The sequence below is a fragment of the Psammomys obesus genome, unplaced genomic scaffold, assembly GCF_907164565.1.
Source record: "Psammomys obesus unplaced genomic scaffold, mPsaObe1.curated_primary_1811, whole genome shotgun sequence".
Lineage (NCBI taxonomy): Eukaryota > Metazoa > Chordata > Mammalia > Rodentia > Muridae > Psammomys > Psammomys obesus.
In genome coordinates this window covers 1,096,842-1,110,111 of record NW_026585691.1, presented here as the reverse complement: position 1 = coordinate 1,110,111, position 13,270 = coordinate 1,096,842, and the positions used below count along the sequence as shown (strand labels likewise).

The window sequence follows — 13,270 nt, the reverse complement described above, 5'->3', positions numbered from 1 at the left end:
AGGATGAGGTCTTCATTGTGGTTTTTGTTTGCAAACAACAAAATAACCATTTTCAAGGAAAATTGCTAATTGTGTGTTTTGAAGAGACAAGGGCAAGCTCAGGATTGCTCCCCGTGAAGTGTGCACAGAAGCCTGCCGCACCCCCACCTCACGGAGGGCTTGTTCCCACAGACCCTGCTCCAGGCGCCCTGAAATGACTGTGGCCACCTCCCCACTCCACAGGAGGAATGCTTAAATCGTGTAAATGCTTTCTCAAGAATGTGAGGCACCTTTTCCTTGTTTACCACTTTCCTGTGGGAATACACAAGGATTTCAGACTGATACAACATGGCTTCTTTGTCTCATAGGCCAGACACTCATTGCAACAGTTCACAAGAAATGGAAGTGAAATTCCTCTAAGTGCATAGAAAAAAACAAATCAAAACAAAAAAAATTAAACCACCCTATCCTAGTCAATACATAACTTCACTTCCAGAGTGCAGGTGAATATACTTCACTAGTCAGAACCAGTAGGTCAGCTTGCCAGCATGCTCTTCAGCACTTCATAGACCGCCCTGTCTGTCTCTCTTACAGGCATTTGTAGCAGGAGCACTGGAATAATTACACCGTGCTCACAGCCAGTCGGGGCTGTACTCACTTATTTGACCTTATGGTGAAATAGCGAAAGGTATAGAATATAGTACCATCGGAGACACTTGGCTATTTGCTCTGCTTTTGCTTGTACAGCAATAATTGCATTCTTCAAATACAGAAAAGATGGCCTGTTGACAGCATTTTTGCTGCAAAATACCAATACGTGTTTTTATTTCTATGGTTTGAAAAGAGTAATATTATGACATTACGTGCTGCACTTGAAAAGAGGAGTTAGAAATTTGATTGACTGTATTTCAGGTAGTATTCCTAGAAGTGACAAATATTTGTAGCTATTTTTAACCTACAGGGAAGGTAGAATGCAACTAACTAATTGTCCGCAAAAACTGATTGGCCTTGTAATTTCACAAGATAAAAATGTAGGCTGATCTCTTAATTGGATATTGCATATTTTCATCATTTTTATTAATGAAATATAATTATAACAGAATAATCTGCTATGGTTCATAGCAGAAATAATAAAAAAACAGGGTCTATTTTAAGCATAATCTATCAGTCAAAGAAGAAAGAACTGCAACAAAGAATCCTGATTTCCCTAGGAAAAAAAAAAAAAAGAGGTCTAAATAAAACCTGCCAACTAATTCTGGTTGCAATTTCTATAGTCAGGTTGTTTCTCTACTTTTAATGTATCCCTTGCACCTCTTTGTTGCAGTACAGCAATTGATGCTATTCTTAAATTCAGGGTTTTTTTTAATTTTTCTAAATTTGGTGGCATTTTAAACATATGTTGACATTAAGTGGGATATTCCAAGTACTGAGCTCAGAGGTTTCAGCTGAAATCGGGGGCCACTGTGAGTCCCTCCTTTTCTCTTCTTTTAGATTGCAAATAGAAGACACACTGAAGCGGCTTTGTTTTTTACTATTCTCCATGTAATACTTTATCTCATTGCCAGCTAGCCAACTGATTTAATGGCTAAAAATAATGTACATGGTTTTATTTTTTTCCTCTGGGCATTAGTTCAGCAAACTATCCTTGGTGTTAACACAACCACGGGGCTCCAAAATACTCCATTCCATAAAAATTGTGAATACTGATTTTGTAAAGTTCATGGACAGCATTCTTTAGCTGTCCTGCACTATTGCAAAAGCCTAAAGGAAAAGATAGGAAGACTTTGGTGTGCAGAAGACCATAGGATACTCCAAAGGCTGATGGGAAGGTTGCTTCCTAACTGCAGTTGCCTTATTTCCCAATCCAGGGGTTGGGGGCGGGCGGAGTCCCCTGTGCGAAAGGCGGGTGTACTACTCCCCCACGGGCACAGACAGAGGTCGGTCTGCACGGTGCCTCTGAGCACACTGGCACCTTTCTACTCTCATTTTTTAGTTACCAACTCAAAGGTTCGATGGATTTTGTTCCATATTCTTGACTTCTGTGGTTGCACTGAAAGAAAAGCCAGGACTAGAGTAACTAGCCTGGTGGTTGCAAAGAAGCAGTCTGGATCACCTGAGAGGTGTTTGTGGAAGCATAGCACTGGGGAAGCAGAAGGGTAGAAGTGAGGACAGAGAAACCATTGACAATAACCAACAATGAACACCACAGATTTAGTAAAAGTCTAAGACAATGTAGTAAGTTCAGAGAGGCACTTACTAGTATCCTTCTTTGATGTGAAGTGGGGACAGTCATACATTCAACTACTTACTTGGGACAAGGCGGAACATTCTAAAAAACTGGGAATAGTTGGCCATGGCTATTATCCCAGCTCTCAAGAGGCAGAGGCAGGCAGATCCCTGTGGGCTCAAGGCCACCCCAGTCTACACAGAAAGCTCCAGGCACCCAGGGCTACATAGTAAGACCTTGTTAAAAAAACAACAAACAAGAAACCAACTGGGAATGGTTTGCAGGTGATAAGAAAAGCCATAAGGAAAGAAAAGCCAGGCTCCTCCAAGGGGAAGGGGAAGACAGAGGGCCTCTTTCTGCCAATTCTGGTTTGTTTGGTTTTGTTTGGTTTTGTTGGTTGGTTGGTTGGTTGGTTGGTTGGTTGGTTGGTTGGTTGGTTGGTTTTGTTTTTACAAATCTTTCTTACCATTCTTTAAACTTCCCATCAATTCTTGAGAGTAGAGCACACAACTGTAGAGTGGACAGGTGGGAATGAAGAGAGCACGCGAGGAAAGGGCTGAGTTTGTACTTGGCTAGGTCTTTGAGGAAGATCTTCAGGCACATTTTGTTCACTCATTTGGTGGTAGGGTCCACAAGTGTCTGCGCTGTGTGAGCTAGAGTGAGGGAGAAGAGAGAGAGATAGTATGAGTAAACAAACAAGCAAAGGAACATGCGATGGTAAAATGAAAAAAGTGAAAATTAAGCATGCAAGAGAATGGCAGTGTAAAGAGGCCAAGTACCACCTTTGAACAGAGAGGAGTGGTGGGGCCAGGGAGTCTGCTCAGTGGGGAAAGTGCCTGCTGTGTGAGGACCTGAGTCTGGAATCTGACACCCACAGGAAAGCCAGACCCACTAGCACACGTCTGCAACATGAGCCCTTGGGGAGAGATGCCTGACCACACAGCCTAGCCAGAACGGTGAGCCCCAGGTTCAGTGAGGCCGTCTCATAAGGTGGACAGCAGAAGAGGAAGACACCCCATATTAGCCTGGAGCCTACGCCCCCAGGCGCTCACATGTCGCACACACATGTACACCATACACAATGAACCAGCAAAGGAAGGCGTGAAGGAGGAAGGGGGGAAAGGAAGAAAGGAAAAGAAAGACTAGTGAGATTGAGGGGCCTGTCACCCGCATAAGAGGCTGGATTCAGACAGTGCAGTTCATGCCTATCGATATAATAATGTTCCCACATTTAAATGAGGTTTCTGTTGAGATTGTAGTTTGATTCTGCCGAGGTTCGGAAATAACTGTTAATGAAGGGAACACTTAATGGTCTCATAACGTGTGCTGGGCATCTTGGCCCTCTCAGCTTTCAGCCAAAGGCGAAAAGGGAAGAAGGACGTCTGAGAAGGGTGGATATCGGGGAAGCAGGCAGGACTGTGTCAGAGCGGTGCAGATGGGAGCTGGAGAGACGGCTTTGCAGTTACTGCAGTTGGGAGTGCCTCCTGCTCCCAACATGCACGTTGAGCGGTTCGCACCCACCTGCAGCTCCAGCTCCAGCTCCCACGGCCAGGTACACTCCTCGGCCCTTACAGGCACGCACACGTGCACGCACACACATACTGTTTCATTCTTAAAGCACAAATGTAGGATTTTGCAGTTCTGTTGCTCAGAAATTAAAAGGCGCTAAAATAAAAGTTCTAGCAGAACTGTAGTTTTTGCTGGAGGCCTGATGGAAAAATAGGGTTCCTTTCAAATTCGTAGACATTACCTACAGAGGAATTCACAAAGGTTCTTGGTCCTCTTCCTCCATCTTTAAGCCTGAGAGCACTGCAACTCCCTGTGCCTCCCATGTATTGTCTCATTCCTAACTTCCGACTCTTCTGCCTTCCTCCCCTGCTCTTACGGATAACTGTTGTATCATGTGTACCCAGAAAAGGCAGAACAGTCTCTTCACTGTGAGGTCAGTGGTTAACCACCATACTTCCTTTTATGCGTAGCCTAGCATATACGCAGGTTCTGGCATTAAGATTCCTGACACAAAAATAGAAAAGTAACATGGAAAATTATTTTCAAAAACTTTCTTCCTTTCTATAATTTTCTGCTACCCTGGGGTTGGCTCAGTAGTTAAGAGCACTTGCTGTTCTTCCAAGTCCCAGCACTCACACCGGGCAGCTCACAACTGCCTGTTAACTCCAGCTCCAAGGAACCTGATGTTCCCTCCTGGCCTCCGTGGGCGCCTCCACATACACAGCATATATGGACACCTGCACACACATTCACGCATTCACTCCAACACATACACGTAAATGAAAACAAATCTTAAAAATGCCTTCTAACTTTTGTTTTATTGATGGATACATTGAATGTCACAGAGCGTCCCATGTCACTTCCCACAGTATATGTCCTGGGCTTTGGAAGTGCACATACTTCATAACATTGAAGTATCTTACATTGTATTCTACTTTTATTTCCAAAATATTTTCTTATGTGTTACTTTATGTGATCTCCTATAAGAGTGCTCTGAGGTTGCTAACAGAAAATGGATGTATGAATAGGGCTGAGTAACCAGTTCGCATCGTTCTGTATATGTGTTTAATACGCATCCTGATCAGTGGTAAAATAAGGAACCAGGTAATCTGCTGGAAGACTGACCTCAAGCACATGACAAAACAAGACTTACTCATGCTGCACATGTGATCAAGTGTCTTTTACATTTTAACTTGGACAGCATCTTAGTGAGAAGTCTCAGGCTGCCTTTCATCTTTACTTTGGAAAGAAGATGCAGTCACAGAATAGTCTTAAGCACATTTGTATTCACACTTTATTCCTTAAGCTCCAACATATGTTATTTTCTAATATGTCTTTTAAGACATTTACCTGAATAGACTGAATGTAGATCCACAAAATCCTAAGAGTTACAACAGCATAGACATGCATGAAAACAAAATTGAAATTCTGTCTACCTCTGTTCACTTTCACATGTGAGTGATTCTCTAAATTATTTGAGAAATTAATAGTCATTTTCTAAAATGACTCAAACCACTCATTGGTCTTTCTGTCTCTTTAATTCTTAAGTTCATATGCATAAAACAGAGAGAGAGTTTCAGATGAATTGTAAACTCATTTGCTTTTCAGATGTTGTCTGGTGTTTAAACACTAGCATCAAAGCAAAGAGGCAAATTATCAGAGTTCATTTGGTCTGAAGCCCCATTGCCTGAGTTTCTATAGTTTTCCTTATGCTCAAAGAGAAAGGTGTTTCATATCTTGCATTCATCTGTAAGATCCCTTCCTCGACAGCAGTTACACTCCAGACATGTGTTTGGGCTCAGTAACCACAAGGAGGCATGGAAGCATCTCTCAAAATGTGCAAAGCGATTTTAGCTTTGGAGAGAGTTGTATCTTTGGTTCCTGACAAACAGCTCTTCCGGCTTGTGAGGAGCAGGCCCTCCCGGCCTGTGCCTGGACCCGGGTTCTAAAGGCCTGATGTGGGAGCAGAAGCTACTACATCTTTTGTGGGGTTTCTGGACAATGGCGACACATGTGCTTCCCTCTGCTCCATCATCAGTAAAAACAAAGGAAACACAGGACTTTCTTCATCTGGACAAAGCCAATGTCTTGCCCTGTGAAAGTTAAATGTTCTTCTGACTGAGAGCTTCTTTGACATGTCAGTTCCTTAAATATATGTTCTGACAGCAAGAGATTTGACTGAAGCCTGCAGAGAATGATTTTGGGACCCAGCTTCAAAGTGCTGCATGATTCTAAAGCCAAAGCAGTCCCTTAAGCCTGGCCCTAACATTCTTAGATGTCCTTCTGAACACTCAGGTTAAATGTCAGACATTCTCCACGTAGTTATAATCTTGATCGTCGGAGCTCTGTTGGTATTGAAAGATAGGACCCTCTATTGAAGAGCATGCTGCATATCTCATCTTAGACATTTAGTCCCTGAGAAGTGCAGGCTGAATTTTTAAGAGTTTATTGTTTCTGCAAAATGCTGCAGAGGAAAAAAATTTGGCCTTAAAAATGCAGACTGTGACATTTTGAATTCCCATAGGACATTGCTCTATACTGATTTGCTGTTTCTGTTTTGACACTTTCTTTGCCTTTTAGGATATATCCAGTCTGTGCGACAACACATTTCTGATTTGGACATAGACCAGAACATGCAGCTGGGGAGGCTGTGTGACATCCTAGGTACAGTAACTAAGTTTACATGACGCTCCGCAACTTTTAAGTAGATGTTAGTAAAATATATCTTTTTTTATTATTTTCCCCTTCCATAAGAAAAGAACTTAACTTTCAAATTATTTTTTCCTCTGCAGCATTTTGTTTTAAGTAATAGATTTACAGTGAAGCCAACCTGAATTTTAAAATGTTTGAATTACTTGAATAGTTTTCTAGATTCTTTTTTGAAAAACAGTTTTTATCTGATAGACTCAGATAATCTTGATTAATTGACTTCTTGCAGTGAATGGGATCAGAATTCTCTATTAGTGTCAATATTGTCTATTCTATCTTCTAGGCAATGAGTAGAAAGTGGTATCCAAAATGAAGCATTGTGCTTTCCCTATAAGAATAAGAGGGAAGCAGAGAGAGATTCTGAGACATCATGAAGTGCCTTCAGAAGGAATTCTTAGAAATCTGAGCCTTTGGACAAATGGAAATGTCTTTGTAAAGTTAAGTGCTGGTGCTGTCTAGCCAGCTCCAGTCACGGACCTGGATCCAGGAGAGAAAAATATATGATGCTAAGGCCAGGTTGCAAACCTGGATTAAAAAAAAAAAAAAAGTTTACAAAGCATATGCAATAAGTCAAGTCAGTTTGTGAGGAACTGGCCCCAAATTAAGGGTTAAATAATAGATATTTTAGAAGTTAATAGGAAATTCTTTGTTTTGTTAAAATATAATTGCTTGTGCCTTCTTTAAGCAATAAAAGAAAGAATTTTATATCATCAACGACCAACTTAGCTGGCTCCCTGGAATGACATACTTTACATGATTCATAGATATTTCAACATCATTATTATTTTATAAATGCCATTTGGTAACAAAAATACATTTACAGTGTCCTAAAATAATAATAGTGTAATTGCTTTAATATGTTATCTGGGCACCAATTCTGTGTTTCAGCATTACACAACAACATCAAGCCTTTTAGTGATACGAGATTGATTTGCTAGCGCTGAGCTATTCCAAGTAAAGCCTGCCTGGCTGGGACCACTGAGGTGCAGCAGAGGGCAGACTTTGCTCTGATTTATTTGAGTGAATTTTTCCTTAGCTTTTTATATACCCTTCTATATATAGTACAAGCCATCACAAAGGATCGTCTTTATAGAAGCCCCTTAGTATAGAAGAAAACAGTATTAGGCTACTGTTTTGAATAAGCCAACAATTCAGTCTGTATCTACAAAGAAAACATTTTGCAGCTAAGGGCATTTCTGAGGGATTGTGCCTTTTTCTGGTACACTATCATGCTGAGATAGCTTCTTCAAGAGGACAGTTTAAAGGTAGCTGGTGAAGGTCAAAGTGTTTTCTTGTGAAATAAAAATAGAAAAAGAAAAGAAAACTAAATGAGAAATGATTTGGGAGGAAAAGTGAAACTTCTTTTATTCTGTTAATTACTAGTAAAGGGTATTGGTTTACCTGCTTATTCAGGAGGAAAATGAAGATAATCTGATAATAAAGATCATCTGTTAAGACTTACTACTGGATATTGCTTGTGATGCGAGGTCTGTCCTGCCTAGCGCTTTTGCATTTCTAGATGACTAAGAGAGCAACTGATTTCGACTGCCAATCAAACAAAAACAAAAACAAAAGAATCCCTTTGTCTCCATAACCGTTTCTTTCCATAACTATCAATTAATTGTATTTGTAGATTCATAGTGAAATTATACTCACCCTGGATATTAGTTAGTGATGCGTATTTTTTTGGCAGAAATAAACAAGAAGGTGAAATTCTCAATTTGATTTTTTATTATTTGAAACATAGAATTTCTTTCCAAGTAAAGATCTTCTGATACTCTAGCTATTTTTGCTATTTACATCCTATTCTTTTATGCTTTTCTTAAAACAAAAACAACAACAACACACATTTGGTTTTAAGACTCACTAGTTTGGTAAAACACTAGTTTCTTCTCCAAAACACAAGGCTAGCAATAACTAATGTGATCAATCGCAATTGGATATAAGTTATTTAATTACTGTCTGTTCAGCTAATTTATTTTGACATTTATATGGCAATCTGGTTTCAAAATAAAATGGTAGCCCCTTAAATATTTACATATATGGAACACTTCCATACCAGCCTTCTGCTGGGCTAACTTAAAAGACACTCTGTCTTAGTAGGGAGAGATTTCTTCTACGTGCCATATAGCTCACTAAGTGAGCAACACATTCAACCATCTAAATCTCTCGTTTCTTCTAAAACCCCAGCCAGCCATGGTGTTTACTATTTCCTATGTACTCTACACTGTACTGTGACTTGGGGGTCATATAGAATATAAACCTTGAATTTAGGAGCTTGGAGAGTGCTGATGGTGCAGCTCAGCTGGAGAGAGCCAGCATGCAGAAGCCTTGAGTTTGATCCCCAGCACTGCATAGAACTGGCCTGGCAGTGCAAACCTGCACTACCAGCACATAGGAGGTAGGATTCCAAAGCTCTACTCTACCAAATATTGAGTTAAAGGTCAGCCTGGGCTATGTGAAACTGTGTCAGAGTTAAAAGAAAGAAAGAAAGAAAGAAAGAAAGAAAGAAAGAAAGAAAGAAAGAAAGAAAGAAAGAAAGAAAGAAAGAAAGAAGGAAGGAAGGAAGGAAGGAAGGAAGGAAGGAAGGAAGGAAGGAAGGAAGGAAGGAAGGAAGGAAGGGAAAAGAAAAGAAAGAAAAAGAAAAGGGAGCTTGGATTAATAGACCGAAAAATGAGCAGAGACAGCAGATGACACCACTTCATCATTAAATCAAGGGATGGAGCAAAAGTAGCCCAGGTGCAGAGGACATGGTCAGCACTTTCTGTGTTTCCTTTCTTTTATCCTAAAACTCTATACCCAGGTGATTTAACTCCCCACTTTACAAATGAAGAAACCAGTGCTTAGCAAAGTTAAATAATGTGCCAGGGCCTGAGGGTGCTAAACTAGAATTTAATCAATCCATGTTCTGTGTAGTCTGCCAAACTAAACAAACAAACAAACAAACAAACAAACAAACAAAACCAGGCTGGAAATCACCTCCTGACCTTCCCAGCTCAAGGTGACACTTTCAGCCCTCCCTCCCCTGAACTTCCCTGAATACCTATGTGACTTGTGCATGTGAAATGGTTGCTCCTATGGCCTTAATAACTCAGTCACTTTGATCTCTACATTTCCTGGGATGTTGAGCCAGTGCTTTGTTCCTCTTTGTATCTAGAGCAGTTAGTTATGAATGAACTCATAGCTCCAATGGCCGCTAATTTCCATCCATATGCCGTAAAATGTCCAGCACAGAGTGAGTAATTTCATCTCACTATTCTGTTTGGGCCAGATATTCAGTTAGGACTTTTCTCTGTGTGTAGCAAGAAGCACATCTTAAGGAAGAGCAGAAGTGGGACAGTATTTTCTTTGGACCAGGAATCATTAGATGTGCTACTGAAGCAATATATTCGTCTCCAGAACTGAAACTAGGATAGGGTGACTTTCTGAAGGATCATTGCTAGTCATAACCAATGGTTTATTCTGTCAAGGCCTTCCCTGAACTGGCCCTGTCAAATCTGAGAAGAGGATGCCACTGAAATTTCATCAGCTTTCTAAAGCCAATAGCTCTGCTTTGTAATTTCCTGACCTGAATGGGATACATTCCCAGTGATGCTAAAGGGAACGGTTAAGTTAGATTCCTGTGCATTATCTAAAAGTTTGCTTCCTGTTTCCTCACAGCCCTCTTTATTTTGTTGGTGGAAGTATCTTCTTTAGAGAAACGATGGAGTGCAGAAGGCTGCTTTAGCTTGCTGAGACACATGCAAAGCCAATCTAAATTAACTTTGGTTAATTTAATGGCTTTTAGATATGCTCTTTGTTTTAAACTACTGTAATATCATTTGGATGCCAGAGTTCATCATGTCATTTACCTTTATATCAGTAATTAACGTTGTGCCTGTTATTTCTTAGACAACAAGGTCAATGTCATCTATGTCTGCTCCAATGCTATGAATGATGAGTTAAAGCTGTACTACAAAAAACTCCTGAGTCTACACGCAGCTGTCAAATCAGGGAACTGTGAGGATAGGACTGACCCGCAGAACAGGATCAGAATTATCACCCCTGAAGCTGTAAACATCTTCACTGTGAGTTTGTCTTCTAATTACTCTGGCTTTAGGGGTGCAGTAAAATTAAATTGGAAATTTTATAACTTGCAATGCTCTGGTACACACCAGTGAAATATTATTGCAAGTTTAACAGCTTTGCTGATTAGACTACTAGTTGGACTGTAGGAAATAAATACCACAGTTTAACTTTCAAACTTAGCTGAGCTGCCCTGTCCAGTCTCTCTGTGGCTGAAGCCTAATTGCAGCTCCTGGAAGGTACAAACAAACAGGTAGATTTACAGCATTTATCACCCTTTTTCTTAATCTATGTGGAGCTCACCTGGACAGTGAAAGGCTGCTCAGGCCTTTGAAGTCATAAAACCTCTCAGGGGGAGAATGTGGACCAGTGCCCCTAATTTCTGACTTTTACAAAGGTATTCCTTTTTACTCCACACTCTATAGGAAATAGGCTTGATGTTCCACATTACGTGGTTCTTTATGAACAAGGCTTACATTTTCATACACTGATATGTAATGGATAGAATAGACCCTTATCTCTGCACAGGAACTACTAAGAAATATCTGGAACCATGAGGGCAGAGTTGTAGTAAATAGCCCTACAACAGATGAGTTGAAAGGGACTTGTCCACATTTTAATAAGAATATGTAATTATCTAACGGGCTAGCCAATTTTGTCTGTTTTAAAAAGAAGGACCCTGCATTTGCTAACAGACAACACTCTCCATTTATAGATGAGGAACTCCATAGTCATATTACCAGAGAAAGTCGTAGTAGGGAGAGGGGTTGAACTCAAAAAAGTTCCACCGGGGCTTTGGGGGAGGGGGAGTGCTGCTGTAGCATTTCAGCTTTGTATACACTCAGCGAAGCATCTTCGGCATTCACTTTCTTCTCTCCGGACTAACATCTCATAAGAGTTCACCTCAGTAGTTCTAGTAGTGTTCTGCTCAGCTCTGCTTTGTTGGTACATCTGGCTGTGGAAAGGGAGGACGAGTACAAACTATCACAACTTACTTATCCTCTTATGGTCTTTTCATACCCTCCATCAAAATTCAGGGGTCTTTGGTGCTTCCTGGCTAGCTCATGCCCTCAATGGCACAATTGATAGGGATGTTAGGAAGAAGAAAAACACCAAAACCCATTTGTGTTTAGTTAAACTGTTGATATTTTCAGAGCTAACTCCAGCTAACCCTGCTAGCTGCCCATAGGGAATGTGCGTATATCTGAAATTGAAGAGGCAGCAGGGAGGAGATTTGTGATGAGGACAGTAGGTAAAGAAACATTTGTCAGATTCTTAGCATTATTTTCTCTTTTGAGCCTCAAACAATGTGGCACACTGAAATCATTGCTCCTTTCATGGCCGCAGAAACCAAAACTCATTTTCTACTTCAGTGTCCCTAGTAGGGCCAGATTGTGAACCAAATTGTGTCTCCTCTAGGTCACTAGTACACACTGGAATGACTGCTGTGTTTGTGGATGGCCCAGTGGCCTTGGGCAAGCCTCCTTAGCCTCCTTGTCCTCTCTTCTTCAGTTATGAAATGGGGGATGGCTGCAATAATTCCAAGGTCCTCTTCAGGTCTGTAGTCCTCATCCCGGAGAAGGTTGCCCTAGCAGTGCCCTTTCCACTTCCAGACTGGAGCCAGGCAGCAGTCCCATGACAGCTGAGCTCCAGCCAGGGCAGGTCTGCATCTCAGTGGGAAGAAACAGGTAGACAAATCTGAAGTACTTAATAGTGCTGCTTGGAACTTAAATTCAAATTATTTGAGTGATTAATCACTCAGACTATCAAGTTTTTAAAATACAAAAATTAAACTTTCACTTTCAAATCAGTTCTACTCCTATTTAGCTATTGCTTTTTCTTTTTACTGGGTCTGAGAGATTGTGTCAGTGCTGATTTTCATTCAAATGGATGGCTTTGAGATTTTTTTAAAGCGTGCCAAAAATCTCTTTGTGCATCTCTCCAAGTTACTATGTAAAGCTAGAATCTGTAATGGCAAGTGTGCCTGTATAAAAGTCATCACGTCTGTTTTGGAGCATTTTAATGTTTATGAAGACATTCTAAACAACTATCTTTGTCTCGGGTCAAAAATAAGAAATAAGTGGTGGTCAAAGTAGCCATTAGGAAGGGAATTAGGAATATTCTAGATCTTTTTCATCTATGATAACCTGCTGTCTGAAACTGATGATGCTGACTTTCTCTTAACGGTCTCACAAGACCTCAGGTCAGTAGCATGCCTTCTGCCATCACTTACTCACATTTGAATCTTTATCTAAGGTATCACTATGCTTGAAGAGTAAGGTGTGTCCAGAAATGTTTTGGAGCTGATCGAATACTCCTCTAGGAGACAGAAATGCATCCCTGCCAGACAAGATCTGTACTCAGATCTTGAACTTGATTATTGGGTCTGCTTCCCCCTCTCCACAGTTCCTAAGCCCACAAGCCTTCACTTCTTGCTTTGTAGGACAAGCACACCAACTGTGCTAACTGGTTCAAATCCTCCACTTTGTGGTCAGAACTGTATAACTGTGGACAAATCATTCATCTCCATAGCAAAGACTGTTGTATGGATCAAGGGAGAGATGACGACGTTGAGCTTCGATTATAAGGGCTTACTGTATTTTAATTATATATGTGTGCATGTGTAGGTGCGCCCTGAAGCCAGAAGAGGTTGGGCCCCCTAGAGTTAGAGTTGTTGCTGTGAGCCACCTGATGTGTATGGGGGGAGCTGAATTTGAGTCCTCCGAGAAGCAGCAAGTGCTCTGTTGAACCATCTTTCCAGTTCCTGCTTTGAGCTTCTTA

At 40.9% G+C, this 13,270-nt stretch overlaps 1 protein-coding gene across 1 annotated transcript in view; it reads left to right on the top strand.

Moving 5' to 3' along the window:
* The window catches only part of Iqch (IQ motif containing H), a 190,510-nt gene that overhangs the window by 95,722 nt on the left and 81,518 nt on the right, over positions 1–13,270 (top strand). Inside the window, exons 11-12 of the mRNA XM_055596756.1 lie at positions 6,296–6,379; positions 10,316–10,491. Coding sequence (XP_055452731.1) covers positions 6,296–6,379; positions 10,316–10,491 — 260 coding nt within the window. The remainder of the gene's footprint in view (positions 1–6,295; positions 6,380–10,315; positions 10,492–13,270) is intronic.